Source organism: Conger conger, chromosome 7 (genome assembly GCF_963514075.1).
Source record: "Conger conger chromosome 7, fConCon1.1, whole genome shotgun sequence".
Classification (NCBI taxonomy): domain Eukaryota; kingdom Metazoa; phylum Chordata; class Actinopteri; order Anguilliformes; family Congridae; genus Conger; species Conger conger.
The window spans coordinates 25,082,712-25,108,929 of record NC_083766.1 but is presented as its reverse complement, the minus strand read 5'-3'; the positions used below and the strand labels follow the sequence as shown (position 1 = coordinate 25,108,929).

The following is a 26,218-nucleotide window of genomic DNA, read 5'->3' as shown; positions in this document are numbered from 1 at the left end:
TAAGTGCATTTAAGATCATTCTTGATTGCCACTAAAACAGTACCCTAGCCCTCTTGTGAGAATATTGTTTGAGTGTAATTATGTTAGTGCAGAGGTTTACCCAGCTGAAAAAAAAACCAGCACTAGCTGGTTGACCGGCTCATACCCAGCTAGACCAGCTTTATGACCAGCTTGACAAGCTCAATTTTCAAGCATGGCTGGATTTTACAGCAGGGAAGCAAAGGGAAAATACTAGTAGCCATTTTGTATCTATCATTCTTCATATTCTGTAACTTTACAATTCAATACAACTGGCAATAGGCCGTCTCCCATCACTTTGAATGCATAACTTCATTTCAGTCTTTAATTGGTTAGTGCTAACGTCTGTTGTGTTCTGAGACAACACATTTGTGAACACTTCCAGTTGGGATATGAAAAAACAAGACTTGCCAAGACACTTTGACACACATTGCTTTATTTTCATTTGTTTTAAAACTAAAAGAAGCACACTTGAAAAATACCAAGATCTGCTAAATACTGACAAACTACACCACAAATATGAGAAAGATATTATTTTTTAACTGATGAAAAAGTAACATTTTTTTCAGTTTGCATGAAGTGTAAAGTGTTGCTAAGTTGGTACTTTAGCATTGGGCTATCGGTTACCGTCAAGGTTCAGGCAAACTGTGATCAACCTCAACGTTTCCACATCGAGTTTTAGGGCCCACAAGTCGCCTATGATTTCGTCCTTCCATCTGGTCCCCACCTCTCATACAACATTTCCCACTGAGAAAAGAGTTAAAATACCATTGTAAAATTGCTCACTACACAGAGTGAAACTGTGGAAAGCCGTTGAGACCATATCCCACGCTGCTGTACACCCAGTTAAAACTGCTAAGATGTTAGCATCTTCAAATGTTTTCATTTGTCAAAGTTTGGTTGAGTGTTACTCAGAAAGTTTGTGACATTTACAATAACTGTTTAGCTTTTGATACACAGTTAAATATTACAAGTTAAAATGACCATAAATGGCTTATAGCCAGTTTTCACAATGCATATTCATTTTTTTTTAATAAATTAAGGAACAGCTACTCATCACAGATGTTTCATGAAAATGATTGTAAAAGAAGTAGGTTTCAAATTTCTTCCCTTTCTCGTAATAACCACATGCCTTTTACTGCGTGAAGTACAAGATGCCAGCTTGGAGGGAAATGGATTCCACCGAAATTGCGTACAAAACAAATAACTTACGGAAAAAACTTACACAGAATTTCCACACGGATGCATGCCTTTGTACAAGCCATTGGTTGCTCCAAATACCGAATACAAAACAGCGAAATTTACGAGATTAAAAATAAATAAACAAACAAACAAACAAAGGGGCATAGAATACAGTACGTGAGACGAGTGATGGGCGGAGCCGAGAGAATGGGGGGGAGGCGGCCTCTCTCCGTGGCTCTGAGAGCTCAGCGAATCAGAGAAGGGTGCGGTACATGTGGTGCGGGGGAGGGGATGGGGGGGTTCCCGTTAAAAAGAGGGCGTTTCGGGGTCCGGGGGTTCAGTGGCCCTCTGTGCTGGGGGGCTTGGCGTCGTGCGGGGGTGCCCCCCCCGGCTGCCAGGGAGACACGGAGCGGGAGGTGGTCTGCTTGGCCATGCTGTAGTGGCTGATGACCGTATAGAAGCGGCCCCGGGAGTTACTGTCCTGGGCGGTGTAGTAGGCCTCCAGAGACGCCGGGATGCAGCGCTTGTGCTGTGGAGGGGAGAGGGGGAGAGAGAGAGAGGGAGAGAGAGAGGGGGGGGAGAGAGAGAGAGCGAGAGAGAGTGAGAGAGAGAGGAAGAGAATCATTTACTGACTTCTTAAATATATGTGAGTGCAATTCACATTATATGATAGTATTATTTATTATTTCGCTAAACAGGTGCAGTTATAAAATGTATTAGACTACAGTACTAAGCCTACAGAAAACTTCAGCTCCTACTGCGATTGCTGCTAAAACGTCTCTGTGGAACGTAATAGGCAGCCAAACATGACCAGCATACTACAGTGCAAACTGAACGCAAATGATAGGCATTGCCCATAATGCACTCTACCTCCCAGTGAACATTTCTGTGGTGAAAAGTAATCTATGAAACAGTGCTTAAAATCCTTTTACATCTGGTTGAAAAGTGAAAGCCAACTAGGATAGCCAGGATAAAACTTCAGCTATTGGAGTTAACCCATTAAGTTAGTCCATTTATGTCCAAACATCTCTCAGCCTAGATTTCCACCCCTCTATGCCTGGATTGCAGCTTCTGTTCTCTGGGCTCCTACCTTGTAAATGAAGCCATCTGGGCAGCTGTGGTCGTAGGTGAAGGCCTTGTACACCACCAGGAATACTATACAGGCCAGGAACGCCAGGGCCAGGAAAATGAGAATGGTCACCTGCGAACGAGTCACAAAATGGCCGCTCAGATTGGCAAACAAACAGTAGAGGTTGAAAATCCAGGTTCAGAAAGTAAAAGTCCTCCCCAGTATTTTGTTCCAACCATACACCTGGATTTGCTAATTAGCACAGTTCTTCAGCCAGGAGGTGGAACTAATGAGTGAAATCAGCTGGCTGGGGTGCTGGAGAGAAGAAACACATGGTAGGACTTCTACTTCCTGACCCTTAGGCTTTCCACCTTTGACAAACAGCCTCTTTCTTTCTGCTGGATTATCAAAGAAACAGGAAAAAAAAACGTTTTGAATGAAATAGCTGGTACTTTTGATGTCCATTTGTATACATTCATAAAAATAACCAGTCACATAGCTAGCACTTGAGTTTGGGGAAAGAAGGGTTAACTGCAATGAGGATGTTAAAATGTAATATCACATCACAGCACATATAACTTGAAAACTTTAATTAGGTGACACAACCTGCACTTGTGGACCTGAACCAATACAGAGAATAAATTGCCACACGTCAAAACAAAACATATAGCATAACTGACTTCATTCCGAATTCACTTAAGGACGTTATGGGAATATCACATCCGTAACACCTATCTAAGATTTTCCACCTGAGTATCAGAGCCATATACAGTTCACTCACCATGGCTTTGTCCTAGTTTCGATAGAAATAGATTGTGCTCTTGTTTCAGCCCTTAGGGTTAAAGACAGAGGGGCATAGATCTAAGGAATTCAGTAACTACATTCAAGGAAAAGCCACAGGCAACATTTTAGTTAAGATGAAGCCAAACGATTTGTTTCAGCATCATCTCTTCTTCAGTGACACGGTGTTGTATGGAGTCTTGTATACCTGACTTTACAGCGTCACCTGGTAATGAACCCTACCTGGTGCAAGGAGCTTTCACACACCTACGATAGAGGGTTCCACAAAGAACTGAAAAAAGGTTCCTCTATGGAGACAAGCCAAATAACCCTTTTTTCTGACAGTGTACACAGCAATGTAAAGCCAGTAGGTCAGAAATGTATGCAGGTGTCTAAAATATTACATTTTATTTCGCAGAAGCTTTTATACAAAGGACTAAACAAACCAGCGCATATCAAGGTCATAGAACAAACAACCAAACATGTCAGATAAGGTACATTTCATATATGATTTGTTGTAAGGCCATTAACATAAGTCTAGAACACAAGGTAGATAGGCCAAGTCTGAACTACTAGTGAGACGTCTACAAATTCAAATATCCCTCATCGCATACAAAAACTGCTTTGAGCTAATGGAATCACTGAAACTGAAATAATGTTTTTTCTGTTCCAGGAAGCAATCTAGGGCGGCACGGATGGTGCAGTGGGTAGCACTGCTGCCTCACAGCAAGGAGGTCCTGGGTTTGAATCCTCGTCGGCCGGGGCCTCTCTGTGCGGAGTTTGCATGTTCTCCCCGTGTCTGCGTGGGTTTCCTCCGGGTACTCTGGTTTCCTCCCACAGTCCAAAGACATGCAGGTTAGGCTGATTGGAGAGTCTAAATTGCCCATAGGTATGAGTGTGTGAGTGAATGGTGTGTGTGCCCTGCGATGGACTGGCGACCTGTCCAGGGTGTATTCCTGCCTTTCGCCCAATGTATGCTGGGATAGGCTCCAGCCCCCCTGCGACCCTATTCAGGATAAGCGGGTTAAGATAATGGATGGATGGATGGATGGAAGCAATCTATCCCTTTTAACAGAAATAGAACAGGACAGCACTTTAACTGGGACAGAGTAGACCTCACCACATGAATGTTATTGTATTACAGCTGTTAACTGACTGAGAAGCTGAGGGACACACGTGCTGATGTCATAAAGCCGTATCCCAGGAGACGGAGGCTGAGGTGATGTCACACACCGCAGATTTAATTTCGCACACGGTGATGTCACACACCACAGATTTCATTATGCACACGGTGATGTCACACACCACAGATTTCATTACGCAGGGAAGCTTGCACTGTTCAAAGCCAACAGGTTTCAAATTTGTTCTAATTTTACTCAGATTTCACACCCCTGGCTTAGGGACCCTCCCACATCCACATAAACACAAAACACACACATATACTGTAGCATACACTCAGTATACCTATAGTATAAAACTATATTCTTATTCAAAATTAATAAACTGCTTCCATAACCTAAACAACACAAACAGACAAAGTATACACTCATAACTATAATCTTATTCAGAATTAAGACTACATCTTTAACCTAAACAACATACACACAGGCATAGTCTACACTCCTATCCAGACACTGTTATTCTGAATGAATATCGATTACAACCATAAGAAGACCGAATAACGACAACATTAAAACATAATAAATAACCTAAAACCTTAAAATACCTGTAGCCTGCATTAATACAAAAGGATGCAAGAGTGCTATGGTGTGGGGTACCAAGACACTGTCTCCAGTCTGTGTGGGAAGACAGCCGTCATGTCTGCCGTTCCACCGCTGGGGGACAGGGAGGGGTACTGACTGCGAGGGGAGAGCCAATCTCCTCTGTGTTTGAGGAATGAAGAGATCTGTTTGAAGATTGACTGGAGGTACTGCAGTCGGCTGTTTTTGAGGAAGAAAAGAGATGCCTGCCGTGTCCTCACTGTGTCCTTTACTTTCTCTGCTCAGTTTGAAGAGAGGTTCAATGTATGCTGATTACCCACTGCCCCTCCCAGCTTAGGGGGAAATCCAGCAAGAGAGCCATGTGTGTGTGTGTGTGTGTGTGTGTGTGTGTGTATCTGTGTGTGTGTGTGTGTGCGTGCGTGTGTATCTGCGTGTGTGTGTGTGTGTGTGTGTGTGTATCTGCGTGTGTGTGTGTGTCTGCGTGTGTGTGTCTGTGTCTGTGTGTGTGTGTCTGCGTGTGTGTGTGTGCGTGTGTGTGTGGGTGTATCTGTGTGTGTGTGTGTGTGCGTGTGTATCTGCGTGTGTGTGTGTGTCTGCGTGTGTGTGTGTGTGTGTATCTGCGTGTGTGTGTGTGTGCGTGTGTGTGTGTCTGCGTGTACGCATGTGTGTCTGCGTGTGTGTCTGTGTGTGTGCGTATGTGTGTCTGCATGTATGTGCGTATATGCATGTGTGTGTGTGTGTGTATGTGTGCGTGTGTGTCTGCATGTGTGTGTGCATGTGTGCATGTGTGTCTGTGTGTGTATGTACATGCATGCGTGCATCATTGGGGGTTGTTGCTTCACCAACGGGACTTACAGATCAATTACGACCTTGGGAAGTGCAAAACCATTTAAGTGTCCCTAATTAGCTCATATTGCTGTCGCCATGACACCCCGTCCCCAAGACATAATCCAGTCTGTCAGAACCTATTTGTTTCCCCGCAGTGAGCCTAATGCAAATGTAAAGGAAATATACCATACTGCATGCTTAAGCGCTGCTCTCAGTGGAAGGGTTCCTATCCGCCAAGACTGCTCTGTCAAACGAACACAGACTGAACAGACTGGGACGCCATCGAACGCCCAGGCACTGCAGTCACACAAACGTACACGCCATTTTGGCAAGGCAATAGAGTATGAAGAGTTTTTTGGAATGTGTTTTATTTTTTTTTTTATATATATATTTTTTTAAATCATGTTATGTAGTTTATTCATGTCACAGTTGCAAACTTGTTATGTCACGATTTATGTTTGTTTCATGTTATGTGGTTCTGTATTGTTTAGCATACACTTTTTTTGTGTCTTTCTGCAAACCTTGCGTTCCTGCTTTCTCTCTCTCCCTTTCTGTCACTCACACTTCCCTAATTGTTTCAATTTCCCTTGTCTTCTTACTAATCTACTAACTTTAGATCAGGATTGGGTAATACTAACATTCTAACCATGTGTTCATGTTTACCTTATGTTTCTTGTGCATGTCATTTACTAATTTACTAATGCTAGGGCAGGATAGGTTTATTACTAACGATTACTAATTATCTTGTTAACTTGTCAATCCTCCACACCTGATTTCCAATCTCATGCTGCTCTCAATCTAATTGTCTGCACCTGTCTACACCTGCATATAAGCTGAGTTCCATGTCATGCCTTTGCAAAATTGTTGCCCCCTGTTGGTCAGTGCACGTTTGAGCGGTTTTGTCAAGCCATTGTCTACCCGTTACGATCCAAGCCTGTTTATTGACCAGGCTTGGATCGTAATTATTGACTTCTGTTTTGTTGACCATTGCCTGCCTGTACCATGACTTTGCCTGCTGTCTTTGTGCTTTTGCCCTGCGGAGCAGACTTCGGTCTTGACTCTTGCGCCGTCATCGACCCTGAGCCTGCCTACCGTCCGCCTGTACTTGTGCCCCGCTGACAGCTTTCCTGGCTACCAGACTTTTTGCATGGTGTACCGATTACTGCCTTCTCCCTCGGTACTGTACTTTGGTTTTTGGCTGGATTTTACGTGTATGAACATTGCCTGTTTTTTTACTACATTCACTGGACATTCCCTGAATAAAGCCCTGACGGGACTTTATTACACCTCTGTTTCTGAGTCGTGCATTTTGGGTCCAACCCCCCACGCACCCGTCTCAGAATGTTTGATCCCTGATTTAAGTTTTGGAAACTACCAGATTGTATTTGACTCCAGGGTACTGCACACAGTAGAGTTTACGCTGCAGATCCTCCCCGCCCTGCTTATCTTCCTGCATTTCATTTTCCACAGTCGCCAATGCTGTCATCAATAATACAGTGTGACATTTCCTGCTCAAATATGAAAAACTTAACCAGCATATTCAAGATTATACATCAATAATTCACATCACACAATATGCTGTGCCAGATACGCATGGCACGTTTTTCTATGTTTCAGTGACCTTTTGCATTTCTCAATATTTCCATGGACACATGACCCTTTCAGGATTATGCCGTATGACCTTATGGATTTGCACATAAGCAATGTTTCCTCTCTCCACAATGCAATTTTTCACTTCACCCAACTATGAATGCATTTTCATTTTGGATGTTTTTGCATTTGGATTTGCATTTTAACTTTTTATGCTGTATTTTATAGTATAAAAGCATGCTTCAAGCTCTCTCTTTAATTAGCTCACTCTAATTTAACAAAATCAATTCCAGGAGTGAAGCATTATAGCAATTATAGAGATAATTATCACATACTTTTTAAGGAATGCCTATTTTTGATTTAACTTCAATCAAAAGCAAGACTAACGGGTAACACTGTGCACCAGTTTAAGAAAGCATCCAAGCTTGGCGGTATTTATGGGTATTAACCCTTTAACGGGTAGGTAACTGTATAAGTCAGTGTTCTAGAACTCTAACTGCTTTCGATTGCTAATAGTGATTGTTACATCAGCATTAGAATGTTCAGTTAAGAACATTGTCATCACACATTTGTGATCTCACACCTTAAAGGGTTCATTCTAATTCTTAAGGTTCCAGTCGCTCAGCTGACATGTCAGACTCTAAAAGAAAGAAAGAAATGAAACTAAAAAATAATCTAAACTGAGATGGAGCTCAGCGAGTCCATGTTTGACTTGGCTCGGTATGGATATAGTGTGAAAAGGACTCATCTCTCATCAGCATAGCTGCAGTCATGTTCTGTTCTGTCACTGCAGTCAGGTCACCCACACCTCCAGGTTGTACTGTACTGTCCCCACCCCAAGCGTTCAATAGCCCAGTGCCCATCCACATCCTGTTTCCTTCATAAGCTACGACAAGCAAGGGCATGTGTCACGCCTGTTTAGGACATGCTTCAACACCACAACAGCCCCGGGTTCAGCTGGTAGCCTAGTGGCTGAGGTACATGACTGGGAACCGGAAGGTTGGTGGTTCAAGCCCCGGTGAAGCCTCGATGAGATCTGTGCAGCTGTTGGACCCTTGAGGAAGGCCCTTAACCCCACATTCCCTGCTTAGTCTAATCAACTATAAGTCACTTTTGATAAAAGCATCAGCTAAATACATGTAATGTAAAGAAGTGCAGTCAACTCAATTGATGTTTCACCAGAATGTAGTTATTACCAAAACTGTTATTTCCCACACCTACTGTAGCCAATTGCCTAAAAGGTCCCTCCTTGTAAAATCTCCACTAATTAAATTAAATCCAGTCGATGCAATTACGGTTATTGTGCTAAAGTACTGCTGACCTTTCACGAAAAACAATTTATACCAATCGGAAAAATGTCTCCCGGAGTTCATTAACATTATCACATGAGTCCCAAAAGAAAACAGCTGCACTAAAATATTCAGATATGCTCACTCTTTATTCCCTCCAGATTATTCCCTTGCAGATGGACCAGAATTCGGTGGTGCGTGTAGGTGTTATATTACAAGCAGACTTTCATTCGTTCACACAGAATAACTAATTTCTTACAGCCAGAGCCAGGTCGGACAGGCACACAGTCACCATGCAGCCACCAACCAGTCTGAAGAACCTGCAAAAATGTATTTATTTTTTAATTAAAAAAAGGGACAAGCTAGGTTTTGAAACAGCTGGTAGCTGCTCATTTCGGGTGGGTCATAGCTGGATTTTAAAGCAGGGGAATCAACCCTTGAAGGTGTGAGATCACAGATATATGATTCTTCGTTGAACATTCTAATGCTGACGTAACAATCACTACTGGAGACTGAAAGAGTTCTAGAACACTGACCTAGGGTTAAAGGGCCACTCTAAGTCATTTCAGTTGCTAATCAACAAGAATTATTACTACCTTGGTGTGCCTTCGCACAATACGTTTTTTTACTATAACCAGCCACAATAAAAAAAATGTCAAAAGGCATGGTATATTTGGAAAAACTTTTCCATTCAATATTTTACCTGACAAGTGAGTGGCAAGTGAAAATGATTAGAGTTTGTTTCCATGGGGATGAGCCGTGCAAGGACTACAAAAAATTATTGGATATCAAAAACAAAGAAGAAGAATTGTGGATAGACACTCATTTTAAACATTTATTTTTTCCTTTAAACAGTTTTTCATGAGGATCTTTATTGTTATATTAGAGGGAAAATTATATTCTATAGTACCATATCTTCGTATTTTAGCAATCATTAGCAACTGAAATTACTGAGTGGGCCATGTTATTGATTCAGTCCAGGGCTGGGTAGAGCGATCTCATTAAAACGTGTTTGTGTGGGAATGCTCATCTTCCCTGTGGCTGTGAACTGACCTTGATATGAACCCCCGCTAATCCTCTACCTTCTTTCTTATAATTGGTCTGAGGCGAGACCTCAGCAAGTGATCAATGAAACACAAAATGGCATCTAACAGAGAACCCAGGATGAGTCAGCAGCCAGTGACCCAGTGACTCAGCAGCCAGTGGCGTGTGCTTGTCCAGGTGATTAAGCCCAGACCTGGATTCAAATACTTTTCTGCATTTGATTAAGCTTGCCTGGTGTATTGGAACAAATTAGGTGATCCTGAAAAAGTGTAAACCCTGCGCATCTGCTCCTCCTCGCAAGCTCAAATGCGCCAAGCAAGATCAATAGAGCACAGAAAAGTATTTAAATCCAAAACAAATATATATGAACCCAAGTCGGATAAAGCCACACGTATACAACAAGCAAGCACAGCCAGTACAGCGAAACTACAAAAGGCTCATTAAATCACTGTTATTAAATGGGTTCATTCTGACCAAAAGAAACAGATATTTTTACATTTTGTTTGGCGAGTTGGCAGAGGCCCAATATTATATGTGCCCAGATGGCATGTCATTATTGGTTATTATGGGTGGGAAATAGCTCAGTAGGTTGCTAGGCTACATCACTGAGCACTGTCGCAGATTACTGCTTACCTTATAATGTAAGGGGTTTAAATTAGTGTCAGTTTTGTTCTAAAAAAAACTATTCATAAAGAAGATTAGAGATAATAAATCACTGATGATGTTTAATGAGACCAAAAAGCTTGACATAAGAAAATATGTATGATCACAAATATGTGTTATCAGAGTGTTATCTGAACATTTTAATGCTGATGTAACAATAGCTACTGCTAACTGAAAGCAGAGCACAGACTTAGAAATTAGAAGAAAAAAAAAGAATCGAATAGAACCAAAGCTTTAAAAAATATTAATTTAAATTTTTGTAAATGACCTAATTTCCCAATGGGTTTTTGTCATATATTAGAAGTGATTAAATAACCACAAGGCTGCCATTGCGAATTCATTAAAACATAAAAAATAAAAAAAAGATATTAATAAGGAATTTAGAAATATTATGGGAACATTCATAAAAACATCCAGGAGTTGGTTATTGCAGAACTATAATGAAGCAGTAATCACAACAGGCCAATGATACAGTTGCTGGTTGAACACACATTATAGCATCAGTAACAGCGCACTGATGTGTGTGAAGATTTTACATATTATGACCAGTGCAGAAAAACTGTTTTTCTTTTTTCACAAATCAGAAACTGCGCTCATGGACACCCCGAGAGATCGAGTCTCGAAGGATAATCCAAGCATGAACGAGTCCGGCCATCTCCAGAACCGAAACTGAACTTTATCGCTTGAAGTCAGCGCTGAAAGATTCTCATTTTCAAAATGGCCACTTCGTCCTTGAAGCGAATCAATATAAGATGCCCCCGGGGTTGCCATTTCAAGCCTCTGATTGCATGAACTCCTTTTGAGCGGTTAAAACCTGTTTTGTTTTTTTGTTTTTTTTGTTTTTTTTTGTGATGACCATATTAAGGACGAAGATTATCCTGCGAACGAGGCGGGTGAAAAAGCACAAACATGCTGTTATCCCCACAAATCTCCTTCATTTGAAACGGCCTTTATCTGTGCTGGAACAGCCCCCAGACACGACCCAGCTCAACGTGAGCCTCACAGACCCTCGGTCGCAAATCCACTTTCACAGAGGGGCCGGGGACGGGGCTGAACGGGGTCAGAGTTCCACAAACGCCAGGGCTTTGAGGGCCGACGTGATCGAGACAAACACCCTGCTTGAAAAAAATAGCTCAAAGCATGTTTTGAAACAGCTGGTAGCCGGTTGACCTGAGAGACCAGCTCTATACTCAACATGGTTTGACCAGCTCAAGCTGTGTTTTGAAACAGCTGGTAGCTGGTTGACCAGGGAGACCAGCTCTATACTCAACATGGTTTGACCAGCTCAAGCTATGTTTTGAAACAGCTGGTAGCTGGTTGACCTGAGAGACCAGCTCTATACTCAACATGGTTTGACCAGCTCAAGCTGTGTTTTGAAACAGCTGGTAGCCGGTTGACCAGGGAGACCAGCTCTATACTCAACATGGTTTGACCAGCTCAAACTAGGTTTTGAAACAGCTGGTAGCTGGTCATTCAAAGCTGGTCCTGGCTGGATTCTACACCCTCTGCGTTCACCTGCCACTCATCTGTTTTGTGCTGCGCTGTGCTCTCCTGGCTCAAGGTTGTTGTTGTCTTTGAAATCTGACGTCAATATAATCCATAGGCCATAATCCCCCCCTCCCCCCTTTCCCCCGACACAGATTTATTTCCAGCACCCCGTAACTGCATAGTGCACTGTATATTAATACATCACATATAATACTTATGCTCCTGAAGACTTATAGAAATCCATATGGAGAGCTGGAGCTTTCTCTGAGCTGTTTTTTCTTCTGTGGTTTCATTCCCCGTGGGTGACCCCCAGGGACACCCTGAGATGAGCTGAGGATGTGAATTCCACTACAGGTCAGTCTCACTTCCAAACACTTTCCTCTCTCACCCCAATTTCGGCACTGCAGAACCCATGAGAACCCTCTCTTAAAAAATAAAATGAGAAAAGAAAGTCAGAAGTTTTTCCATTTCTGAAACGCACCTCAACCTCCGAGCCACATTATTTCATTTCTCTCCCTTGAGCCAAGGCAGAGCAGTGAAGGAAGGAGTGGAGAATAAGGAAGAAGAAGAAGAAGAATAGGAGAATTCAGCAATACAAGACCCCTACAATTTACCTTTGTGATAGGCAAGAGTAATCAATACCAGATTGCTTCTGCAGTTCCTTTCGTGTTACACCTTCAAGGCATTCCTAAACGATTTTTAACATTATTATTAGTATTATTATTGTTAATATATATATATTATTATTCATATGCTTTTTTATTTTTACAGATTAAAAAACATCTTGAGCCCTAGAACTGCTGGTTTCCCACCCTGCTCATGTGTGTAGTCTGGCCAATCAGTAGCACTAGTTTTTCCGTTAATCAACCGGGAGAAAAGAAAAGCAAGGCTGGATTTGGATTCGAGAGCGGTCCATTTGATAAAGGCTGGCTGGGTAACTGTGTGAGCCACCAATAAACCAAAATCACCACCAGGCCAAGCGGAAAAAAACCAAAAAGGGAGTATGCAGCTGAATGATGGGAAACTACGTCTTACTTTCCAACCAAATGAGGCATTTGTCCTTGGTACTGACACATACACAATTGCACAGCTCCTCTTGGAGGGGATAAAGGATCGCTGTGAATAAGTACAGTGTTTTAGTACAGTGTTCACTGTCAGCAGGCGTATTCCTTCTGCAGAGATAAAGACCCATATAACTGGATCTGGTGTCAAGTGTTTTCCTTCTCGCAAAGTCCACAAGACAAGGGTGGATTTCATCCTTCTCAACCCAAAACCAAGAATGAGTTATTTTCATATCTGTGCGTGTGCGTGTGTGTTTCTTTGTAGTTTTCTATAAACAAAAGAGCCAACAAACATTACTATTATAGGTATTAAAGAAATCAACAAACATTACTATTCTTCCAGGGGATATGAATTATTGTTGTTTTTTGCACACCATTGTCATTTCACTGTGTGGCCATAGATTCTCGGCAGGGTCTGAGATATTTTTTCCACCTACAATCAATGGCTATCCATTATTTCCCAACCCAAGAAAACAAATGAACAACCCTGGGACCTCCAACGTGACTTTGCAGAGTCCCATGCACATTCATTTTGCAATGCAGCAATACATCTACAGCTAAAGTCAAAGACATGTCCAGGGTATTCAACACATATTACAATGAACTTGACTTTGTTTTCATACACCCACACTTTGACATAACCATACATACAGGAGATTGAGGCTGCTTTGTAAAACAGAAAGGTTAATTTTACTGAGTTCAAAAAGGTTATGATTTCGGTAGATTGGGATAGATGTGGTTGAAGTCACAGAAAATTTTGTTGAGTCCCTAAGCAAAAAGACCAAAGTATTCTCACAACCTCACATTTTCCAAATGCAAGATGAAGCACTTTCAGTGTTTTCAAGGACCCGGGGGAAGTCTGAGTACGACCCTGCTATGACTATGAGTAGACGGGGGGACGAATGGCATCACATTAGCTGCTTAACAGTCTCACTCGCCCACGACAGTTTACATAGCTCAAACCGAACATTTCCTTCATGTATACAGCGTCATATGTACAGAAACACGTCATGAGGTGTCTTGCTGAAAGGTACGATGGAAGACTGACAAGCACATCCAGCCAGCTGTTTAGTCAAGTGCAAAGTACAACCTGAACTTCTAAGAATTCCATTCCTTCAGTAAACATTTTCCTTCAGTCATGATTTTAAAAAAGCGGATATACTGTATGTGCTTGACTGGAAACACAGGTGTTGGGCCCTTGAGCAAGGCCCTTAACTCCACATTGTTAGTCGAATCAACTGTACGTCAGTTTGGATAAAAGTGCCAGCTAAATGATTGTAATGGAAAAAGACATTAGAGAGAGGCTCAGACAGTCTTTGAGGATGGGAGTCATGAGTGCACATGTGACCTAACTGAGCTCCAAATGCAAATCAAACCTGGGTCAAATACTTCAGTATTTTGGATTTAAATACATGTCTGTGCTCGATTGATCATGCCTGGTGCAACTGAGGCAACCAAGAGGACCAGAAGGCAGGGTTTGCACTTATCAATATACGTTTCAATATACCTGACAAGCTCAGCAAAGTGCTCAATAAAAGTCTTTGAATCCAAGACACTGACGCATTTGGCCCAGGTCTGACGGGCATTGACAAGCAGATCTCCACATCAATCCCCTGACATGCACACAAGTTAATTTTCTGAAGCCCTGCTAAGAGTCAGACTGGCAGCAGGACCATAGACTTTTAGTCACAGTGTAGGAGATGGATATAAAATGATGCATCATGATGCTCACTGAAAAAGGGGGTGCACATGACCCGCATCAGCTGTTCCCCTGACTCGAACGACCCTCTTCTGACTCTCACCCGACGTCTATTGGACATGCGTCGAAATCTGGATGCTGGAACATCAGTGCAGTCCATCGATGAAAAGCCAGAAGGCCCCAGAGCACTACCAGAACAAATAATCTCTGAACTGTGAGGATACCAGGTACCTGACAGAAGGTAATGGAGTTTGAGGGGAGCCGCGGTGGCGCACAGATAAAGTAACGGACCATTCAATTCTTGGTCCTGCCAAAGCCGAGTTTGGCCGGCTCTCATGGAGCGGCATAATTGGCTGGCCACTCCAAGGGAGGGACTCAGCAGGGGTGAGTAGGATCGCTGCGCACAATAGTGCCTCAGAATCACGGTCACGGGCGAGACGATACGGCTTGAAGAAGGTGCCATTCTCAGGATCGCTGACAGCATATCCTCAGCTAACAGCAATAATTGTAATCGAGGGTACAATTGCCTACCAAACTGTGAGAAAATAGCAAATATTTAAAACAAAGTACTGGAGTTTAATGGCTCAGTAAGGTGTCCCAACGTCATGGAAAGAGGACTCTGCCCAGCGCAAAGACTACGTTCCTGCTGGCCAGGGTGCTGCTGGGTAACAGACTCTCAGAAAATATAAGGACACAGCATCATAAGGCTTGTGGATGATTCAGTCTTAGTCACAGACTCTTGTTGCCTGTGTTGTCAGATGATCATTTTCCAGCCTAATCAGAAGCACAATCGCATAAAAAAAAAAAACCAAGTTATATAATTTCCTTTCAAAACTCGACTTACATTGGGTCTTGTATATTCGTAATCACATGCTTCCTATTGTAAGCAACAACAAAATCAGTAAGTTGCGACCAAAAGTATCATACACTCTTAGAAATAAAGGTATGACAAGTGCCTAAAAAGGTACAAATGCTTGTATAGGCGCATAGGTACATGAGATTGTGCCCCAAGCCAGCAATATACAGTATAATTAATTTGCACCTTTTTGCCTGGAAAACATACTCATTTGCAGCCAAAGAGAACATTACTGTACTTCCAGGGTACATGTGCCAAATGTGTTCCGTGAAGAACAAAGATATATCTGTATATATCCACTGTCACTTTATTTCTAAGAGTGTGACTGAGTGGAAAACTGTCTGTGCTGCTCCTTACCACCTTCACCTATGGCAGAGCAATCAAGTCCCAGAGAAAGGATCTAACACCATATCAAGCCTGGTCTTGAAATTCCCCAGAGTTTCTGCCTCGACGACATGACCTGGCAAGTTCAGGGACTGCTCTCTGTGTGAAAAAATACTTCATAATATGTGTGGAAGTCACCTTTTGCTATTTGCATTCATGCCCCCCTTTCTACTAACCAAATCTGAAGGATCTCTTGTAGTTTACTGTTAATCCCTTTCATGAATTCCAATTATGTCTCCATCTATTAAACTTGAACAGATTAAGCATCTGCCATCAAAACTTCTATCTTTCATAATGGCAATCAATTTGGTTGCCCTTCTTTGAACCTTTTCCAGAACATCTATATCAAGATTCCAATAGAGAGGACTGGGGTCCAGGTCACAAAAAGGATGGAATTATATGGTTCTCTATATTTATTGGATATGTGTGTTCTGTCTCAGTGAAGTGAAAAAAAACAGTTATGCTTTTTATGGAATCAAAAAAATCAAGCCATTTGGCAATAAAACACATTAAAATGAGTGCTCTTCACCCTTGTCCATCTGACAGCCCCTGATACTGCCACGGGCTGTATCATGGGTGTCCCCTTTTCAGGCGGGACACCGCGAAAACAGCGCTAAGCCCCTGTCGTAATGCCTCCCTCTCTCTTTTTCTTTTGCTCTGATTGAAAAGGTCAACGCGGCCAGCTCCCCGGTAGCGGTTCCTGTCTCTCCGTGTTCATCCTCCTCTGTTTTCGGGTTGCTTTGTACGCGGTTAGCGCCAGGCGTTCTCCCAGCGGCACCCAGCACTTTGTTCCCAGCCCTACAGTATGCACGCCAGTCAATCCCTCGCAGTCCACGTGTGGGAGGGAGGTCCGAGGGAGGCGGAGGACGTGCTAAAACAGCTCAATAAAAAAATCAATAGGTCTGAGAGCGCAGAATGAGGCATTATGGGATTGTGAGTGTCAGCTCCGACCTCAAAACTGAAAAATAAAAATGTGAATTTTCACTTTTCTTTTGGTCTTATCGAGCAACAATACCAGAGTAAGGAAATAACACCTGCAGTATTGTGCCTTTACAAGTAGAAGAAGAATCGTACGCATTCGTTCGTACGTGTGTGGAAACATTAGTGAGGATGTGAGATCATTCCGGGTGAATTGAACCCAGACGCGGAGATGAACAGCACTGAGAGAAGAAAGCAGAAATAAAGTGCATAAATCCTTCAGTCTGTAGAGGAGCTCTGGCTGCAGAGACAGCGATGACCTCAGAAGAGATTGGTGGCAGGGGAATGCACACACAAGCACTGTGAACCTGGGGACAGGAAGTCACTCACGTCCACGCAGGGATGAACGCACACACATGAACGCAGAGACACACACACGCACACACGCACAAGCACATTCACACACTCACAAACGCAAGCATTGTACACAAACACACATAGGCAAAGAGGTAAGCACAGTCATGTACACACAAACACACACACACACATGCACACACACACGGGCACACACATGCACGCTCACCATGTACTCACAAACACAAGCATTGTACACACAAACACTCAGGAAACGAGGCATACAGAAGCACGCGCATGCACACACACCACACCACACAAGCAGACACACATGCACACACACACATGGGCACACACATGCACGCTCACCACTTACACACACACACTCAGGCAAAGAGGTAAGCACACACATGTACACACACAAACACACACACACACACACACACACACACACATACACACGCATCTCACTCTATATTCTACTCCAGCTAACCTTAGATAACTCGTATCGTGTCACTGCGTCACAAACCGAATGCGGTTGGCTTGCTGCCTGGTTGCCTCGCTGCAACAGTCCTGCGAATCTTCGGAGGTGCCTAGGCAGCACGTAATGACACACAGTCTGAAGGTAGGAAGATTATGTAATGTGTGACGATGTATGATTACAAGCAAGTTAGCTAGTCGGCTAGTTCACGGAAAGCTCACAGAGACGTGAAAACATCAGATACATTATTACGGTGTATGAAGTAATTACAATGTAGTTTTAAATATATAATTATTGAGCATGTCGTATAATCATATACAGCTATTATATGTTTTCAGCCACCATTATGTTAACGGCAGTGAGCATGAAAGCATTGAGTCGAATGGAACGACTCAAGGCATTCATGCTTTAGAATACTGCCTAAGAAGGCAGCGTTTCTGCTGTTTGAGACGCAGCTAATCTTCTACTCAGGCTAACCCTTGGGCGGGAGTGAAAGGTGTAAGGTGACGTTGGTGGGGGAGAATAAAATGTGTGACTCAATCGTGGAGATGCACAGAGGGGCAGTCTCAGTCACTCGGTGTCTCTTCAGCTCCACACGCTTGGTTTCTCCGCTCACTCTCAACTGCAGGTTTCTGTTTTTGCAGTTGCACACAGTCTGGAATCATACATTGAAAGGCCTTGCATTCCAAAAAACTTGGATGTGCCTTTGGAATTCACTGGCCGAATGCCTAATGGATTATTCTTCAGGTCTCAGTAAGCTGATGTAAGGTTGATGAAGTGGATCGGTTAGCATCCTTCAATCTGCACGCAAACACACATTCAAGGGCACAGAATGCACAGATGAGAAGCGCGTTTAGCCACCGCACTGAACTGAACACACCAGTAACCAGGCTTGGAGGGTATATAAATGAAAGTAAACAATAATGTGATTTTATTGGAATAAAGCTGTACTATTCAGACTGTAGCGAGGTCCCAGAGGTAGCAAATGTAAACGCTGCTCCCAGAACAAGTAATTAGCCTCAGACTCACTACAAACAACAAGCAAATCTTCCTAAAAGCAAAGCTACACTAACAAGATGCTGCTCACTAATGCTCATTCCACTGCCACTTCAGGTGCTTCGCACTGCGTTTGAACTCGATTCAGAGGAGGCGTTCAATCTAACCGCTCTCCCGGATTAATGACTCCTTTCATTTTTGAGTAATGCCATTAAGCAAGCATTTTCCTTGCTTGCGTGTTTTTTATTGAAATCTTTTGCGCGGGCGCGTCACGGCGAAGGGAAGCAGGGCGGTTCCGGGACGAGCAGGGAACGCCCCGCTGGACGTGTTATTCAGAGCCGTGGTGATCAGGGACGAGCCCTGGAGCAGGGCTGGACCGAGCGCTCGCCTCAGCCCGAAGGCTGGCGTCTCCCACAATGCTTTGAGGAGAATAACAAGCCGGTCCTCCCGGACCGCTCCTCCGGGCCCTCTCACGGCACGGGATCTCCGTCACTTAGCCGGCTAATGATGTGCAGGGAGAACACAGGGGAAGCGCGCCCAGCACAAGCACCGGGCCCGTAATTGGTCCCGCGGGCCCCGGGAGCTGGGGTCAACAGGGAGGAACGCCAACCGGGAGGGAGCGTGTGGCGACAGAACAGGGGAAGGAGCGAAGAGAGAGAGAGAGAGAAAGAGAATGAAAGAGAAGGAGAGAAAGAACTAGAGAGTGAGTAAAAAAGAGATGGGTGGAACGGCATAAGGCGAGAAAGAGTGAAAGAGAGAGAAAGAGAGAAAGAGAGAAAGGCGAAGTGGGAGCGAGAATGAGATTTTTTTTAAAGACAGAGAGAAGAAAAGAGGCGAAGACTGGTTGATAAAACTCTTTGACTTCCTAATCATCACATGACTCAAACTGCCTGCCACGTGGCCCTGAAATGAAGGTGAATGCCATGTGGCATGGCTGAGGACCACAGCGGCTGGCAGAGCTGCTGCTATACAGACCCTATGTGGCCACGACCATCCGTGGGCCACACAATTCAGGTTTTACACTTATTCATATTTTTTTAAATATTTGAACTGTGCAGTATTCACAGGGTGCAAAAAGCATTTTTGATGCTACTGTTCTTGTGCTGGTTCACCGATTTGTGATTGCCGACCACCCGGTACTGCCAGCTTGCGATTGCTTCAACACCTCACATAAACCTTCTGCTCATTTCTCATTCATGTATTTCTCTCTGAAAGAAAGTGGAAAGAGGAACACATCATTTGAGAAAAGCAGAATTACTGCATTACTGAAAAATCAGGAAATAGGCTTAAAGATCTCATACCTTCATTATCCTCAAGCCAACATACACGGAAAACATGGGTGAGTGAAAATAGGTTGACACCAATAATCCGTTTAAGAGGACGTTTTCGGTCTCCTCAATTTACAGAGCGGCCACCATCGCTGGAGGACAGACCTAATGCGATATGACAACATGTTGGTTTTTCTTTACTCAGACAATTATAGTAAAGTCGCAAATAATTGTCTGGAAAATAACAATCAAATACGAGGCTCCCAATTTTTTATCGTTTACACCGCTTATTATGTGTAATGGTATTTTCTAATATTTGATTTTATTCATATATTCATCCTTCAAAGTTAAGAGGGAAAACAGGGAGAAGGCCATCTGTTGTCATAAATCATCTTTGTCATGGCTCAGTTGAACACCCTATCCCTTGTGGCACTTCAATTACAGTGTCCTTTTTGAAATGATAAACGACCAAAATAAATTAAAAATGCAATACCAAAAGAGAACACGGCTCCAAATGGGCCCCCCCCCTCCCCGGGCGGGGTGCTGTCTGCGTCACACCCTAACCTTCGGAGAGCCGAGGGCACTCGGCTCTGGAAATTACCGATTATGAAAATGAATATAAGCCTCGCTTGGTTATCATTTTATTGTGTTGCACATTTGCAGACTGACCTAAAAAAAATCACATAAATCTCTCATTATGTTTTTTTTTCTTTTTTTTCTTATGTATATCTTTTGAGAAACTTCAGTACAGTACATTCTCGTATACCCACATCCTGTTTCCCCCAAATTGTGAAATTAAAAAATTAAAAGCTAGAGAGAAGCTAAGGCTTCTTATGAGCAGAATTGCTGCACCAGATGGTACAGCAGGGTCGGCTCCTGCAAACTGAACATCCACCAAACCCAAATGAGCACAGAATAACGCACAGCAGGGATCCAAACCCAAACCCAAATGAGCACAGAATAACGCACAGCAGGGTTCCAAACCCAAACCCAAATGAGCACGGAATTAAGCACAGCAGGGTTCCAAACCCAAACCCAAATGAGCACGGAATTAAGCACAGCAGGGATCCAAACCCAAACCCAAAAGAGCACGGAATTAAGCACAGCAGGGATCCAAACCCAAACTCAAATGAGCACGGAATTAAGCACAGCAGGGTTCCAAACCCAAACCCAAATGAGCACGTAATTAAGCACAGCAGGGTTCCAAACCCAAACCCAAATGAGCACGGAATTAAGCACCGCAGGGTTCCAAACCCAAACCCAAATGAGCACGGAATTAAGCACAGCAGGGATCCAAACCCAAACCCAAATCAGCACGGAATTAAGCACAGCAGGGATCCAAACCCAAACCAAAATGAGCACAGAATAACGCACAGCAGGGATCCAAACCCAAACCCAAATGAGCACGGAATTAAGCACAGCAGGGATCCAAACCCAAACCCAAATCAGCACGGAATTAAGCACAGCAGGGATCCAAACCCAAACCAAAATGAGCACAGAATAACGCACAGCAGGGATCCAAACCCAAACCCAAATGAGCATGGAATTAAGCACAGCAGGGTTCCAAACCCGAATGAGCACAGAATAACGCACAGCAGGGATCCACTCACTGCTCAGCGTGAATTCACGACCAACAACTGTTATTTAGAGTTAATGTTAATACACACAAACATACATACACATACAGACACACATAAATGTGCACACACACACATGCACACACAGACACACACAGACACACTCACATGCACACTGACACACACAGTCGCACACACACACACACACACACACACACACACAGCCATTGTGAAAAATGAAAGCTTGGTCATAAATCACCGCATGACTGAGGTAATAGGATTTATATTGCGATATGGATGCAGATTGCAGCCTCTGGATACAGAAGCAACCAAACCCCCCAGAGGCCCCCCAAGAGGAGACAATTTCCGTTAAAGAACTGAAACGGAAAACGAGGAGCTCATATTCACTCCTCATATTTACCTACAAGAAGCGGATAAAAGCGCATTCACAAATCTAAGAAATATCCATCCACAAGTTAGAAGATTGAAGTCTGAAGTTTAGCGTCGGAAAAGCAGAGCAATTCTTTTCCACCCCTTCAAATAAAAAAAGAAACAAGCAATGTCCGGCTGTAAACTGAAACTACGATAACCACCGATCACCCGTACACCGGCCAGTCTGAGAGAGGTATTCAGAGGTCACATATCTCCCTGGCACATGCTGCTGATAAAGAAGCAGGAATATAAAAGGCCGACTTTATCACGCTGCTTCAGACGGCCCGTTTCCAGCAGGAGACACTGCTGCAGAGAGGGGTTCGGCCGAACGAGACGGAACCATGTTCAAAGCGCTTACGTAACGGCTAAAATCTCAAACGCTTCGTCTTCCCGTGACCCTACCCTTTCCTCCGTCTCTCTCTCTCCCTCCCTCCCTCCCTTTCTCACTCTCGCCTTCCCCGCCCGCCCTCGCTCGCTCCCTTTCTCCCACTCCAATTTTCCCGCCCTATTCTCTGCGCGACGGAGAAACGGGCAGAACCGACCGATGTGCCGGGTTCTTGAGATTACAGCAATCGCTCGCAGCCAGACCGCCGCCCCGGCAGTCTGCATTATCTCTGAGAGGTTCGCCTCCTTAACTTCCAGCTATTACAACCCCCCATTCATTCCGCTTATCACCCCTGTTTCTCTATTATACCCCCCCCCCCCCCCCCCCCCTCACAGGGAGCTGATCAGAGAGGGACGTGTGAATTGAGGATATGATCAACCAGCTTCCTCTCGGCGTTTCCTGTCCCGCTGATCTTCTCTGTTTCTGCCCGATGTGCGTCCGCTGATGAAAAGAACAGGGGCCGGGGCTTTCGGGGTGTCGGCGAGGAAAGACAGCGGCAATCTCACAGCTTGTTTTATTTATGCGTTCGAAAAAAAAGCCCCATATTTTTCTGACGGTGGAGACGAGATCTGTTTTTCAGTGGAGAGAGGAGTTACAGTCCGCTCTCTCTCCTTAACGCTCAGAGGTTGATGGAAATTGAACGGTCGGATCAACAGCCACAGACACAGTTTGGCACATGCCCAGTTTGATAAAAATCATCACAAAGGCCTTGTCAGAGTGTGGATGCTGAAACAAATCAAATACTGTGCTGTAGTTATTCATGTATATATTTATGAAATGTATAAATATTATACCAATACCTGAATTTGTGTCAGGCTGCATGGGACATGTTACCGGTTAATAGAACAGGTCATGAGCTCAGGAAGGTAAGTAGATTATTTAAGAAAATAGGCATGAGATGCTAAACTAAGGCCCTGATGGGATTCATACTCCCATATAGGGTTCAAGACACAACATTTCAACAAAGCAACATGTCTTTACCACAGTCTGACTCCTCCACGCTCTCTCTGAGTCAAAGTACTTTCATCTCTCTGTTGATATATTTTATGCTGGGTCTTAGTCGGTTTGGATTTTATAAAGCAGACATCAGGACACTCCACTGCTTTAAAATTTTACCCAACAAAGCAGCTCTGTCGGAGGAAATAAAAAACTTCAGGGTCTCAAGGTAATTCCCTGCGCGAACAGCAGTCACACAGTAGAGAGACAACACAGTGACTATTTCCTCTATTGAACATAACCAGCAACGTCCTTCCACTCTCAGAACTGTCTGCACATTTATATGATATTATTAAACATTAAATGGGCGGCACGGATGGTGCAGTGGGTAGCACTGCTGCCTCACAGCAAGGAGGTCCTGGGTTCGAATCCCCGTCGGCCGGGGCCTCTCTGTGCGGAGTTTGCATGTTCTCCCCGTGTTTGCGTGGGTTTCGTCCGGGTACTCTGGTTTCCTCCCACAGTCAAAAGACATGCAGGTTAGGCTGATTGGAGAGTCTAAATTGCCCATAGGTATGAGCGTGTGAGTGAATGGTGTGTGTGCCCTGTGATGGACTGGCGACCTGTCCAGGGTGTATTCCTGCCTTTCGCCCAATGAATGCTGGGATAGGCTCCAGCCCCCCTGCGACCCTGTTCAGGATAAGCGGGTTAGGATAATGAATGAATGAATGAAACATTACATGTCTGCACATATTTCATCTCAGGAAACGTGGAGGGCATGAAATCAAAACGGGTGCAGCCTACAGGTATCATTGTGTGATCTGCGCCAATCACAAACATGGGCACAGATAATGATTGCCACGCCCAAATTTGGGAGGTTCTTTCATCAGTATTTGTAAATGTCGAAGGGGTGAGAACAGGGGACACAACAGACCCATTACTCAGGAAAAACGTCAAAATAAAGACAATGTGAAGATAATAAAGTTGAAAATGGAGGAACAAAATACACTGCAGGGCTTGAGCCAGAAAAGCTTTACTCCGTTTGGTCTAATAAGTAGCTTGAGTTTCCAGGTCAGGGGCTTGGCAGGAGCCCTGGTGTTCCCATCAGACATTTCTACAGTAGCGGAGGAGTGAAGCTCAACACAGGCGGCCCAGCCACCTCAGTCAGCAGCTCCATAGGAGAGCTCCAGACTTCTCCCCCTGCAGTCAACACCTCGGCTCAAAGCTGCCATTGTGGCTCCTCCATCCAGTTACACTGTGCTCTTCACCACCGTCAGGTCAACACCTCGGCTCAAAGCCGCCATCTTGGCTCCTCCATCCAGTTACACTGCACTCCTCACCACCGTCAGGTGAACACCTATGCTCAAAGCCGCCATTGTGGCTCCACCATCCAGTTACACTGCGCTCTTCACCACCGTCAGGACTACACCTAGGCTCAAAGCTGCCATCATGGCTCCCCCATGTAGTTACACTGCCCTCCTCGCCACCGTCAGGTCTACACCTCGGCTCAAAGCTGCCATCTTGGCTCCTCCGTCTAGTTACACTGCACTCCTCACCACTGTCAGGTCCACAGACCCGGCCTTAGCTGGTTCAGTTCTTCGTCTCCTCTGGCCTTTTGGTATTTTTTTCCCCTGCTCTCCTTGCGTCGTTTCTCTCACACCTCCATTTTACTTTGCTCCCGTCTTGCTTTAATGCAGGAACCCGTCAGAGTGCATGAATTATGGATTAGATCAACCTGTCTCCCACTGTTGTGTGCGCCTGTGTGTGTGTGTGTGTGCGTGCTGTGTGTGTGTGTGTCTGTGTGCTGTATGTGTGTGTGTGTGCTGTGTCTGCATGCGTATGTGTCTGTGTGCTGTGTGTGTGTGCATGCTGTGTGTGTGTGAGTCTATGTAAGTGTGTGTGTGTACTGTGTGCGTGCATGTGTGTGTTTGTGTCTTCTCACACTCAATCTTGCCATTACTCTTTTTAGAAAAGAGAGTATTACATTCCACATCTCACATAACATTATGTCAGTGATTGATGTGGTGATTGATCAGCAAAATAATACATGAAAAATAATTATAAATAGTAATATTTTCCTACTAGCTGCCACCATCTCAGATTACAGATAAGAAAATGACATAGTTAAATTTGGGTAATGATCAGAACATCAAAACTGACTGCTCTCACCCAACACTGAAAATTGCACTGTGGTTATTTTCCAGTTTCGCTTTGCAGTTAAAATCAATCGGCGCCAGATGATTCAGTTTCCAGACAATCTTGAGGCTTCTGATCTGAAAACATTCCTTTTCTGAACATTTTGCCTGCTTCAGGCATCAAGCGAAGACCATTTTGCCTTTATTTATATGCTAAATTTCAAGGTAGGGCCTCTACTTTAAAACAGAGTCGGAGTGCACTGCTCCTTGTGGGACTGGCTGGCGTCTGATTTTAATTGCTTGTCTGAATTAATGTTGTTTCGCTGTCTCAGTTTAAGCCTTGTGAGCAAGGACTACAATACACAGGTGTAAACGGACTACAAGTTGGATGATATACAGACCAGAATGGCTGATAAAGATGAATACCTTTTGTGTTTTTTTGTCCTCTTGGGGGAATAATAAGTGAGCGAGCCTGGATTTACTTGAAAAATGGCCTCCCATCTCCAACTGTGTTCATTTTCAATGGAGACTTAGGGTGGCAATACGTGGCGACATGAAGCTTGTCACTAGCTGCAGCGCATGATTCAAGCAAATACTGACCTTTAACTCCGTTACTGTGCAAGCCAATCAGATTAAAGTAATAGACAAAAGAACATCCGGTGAAAAAAACCCAGGGTGTTCACTTTGTTTTGTTGCACCTAAATTAAATTAAATTAAATTAAATTACAGTTTGAGCACAAATTAAATCCTGAACTGAGCACTATTGTCTATTGTCACATTTATATTATACAAAGGCTTTCAGAGAACTTCCTGTGTTCACCAATACTTGGTGGGAAAATGTCTTTATGACTGAATGAGGGCACTGCTGAGTAGCCCCCAGCACTGCAAAAGCCAAAGATAAGTCAGTCTCAAGTATTTTAGTCTTACTATTTTTTAAGATTTTACAGATTTGCTGTGAATAAAATAAATAAATACTGCCAATTAAGACAATTTGACTCCTCTTAAGATTTGCCAATGGGGCAATTTGCACCGCTGGTGTAGAGAGACTGAGGGGGATTTTATGTTGG

General features: G+C 43.8%; 1 protein-coding gene across 1 annotated transcript in view; it reads right to left on the bottom strand.

Annotated features, from left to right (window-relative positions):
* Positions 1-437: 437 nt before the first annotated feature.
* nsg2 (neuronal vesicle trafficking associated 2) overlaps positions 438-26,218 on the bottom strand; it is a 33,317-nt gene continuing 7,536 nt past the window's right edge. The window contains exons 4-5 of the mRNA XM_061249092.1: positions 2,291-2,401; positions 438-1,729 (exon numbers count right to left, since the gene is read on the bottom strand). Coding sequence (XP_061105076.1) covers positions 1,538-1,729; positions 2,291-2,401 — 303 coding nt within the window. The 3' untranslated portion in view covers positions 438-1,537. The remainder of the gene's footprint in view (positions 1,730-2,290; positions 2,402-26,218) is intronic.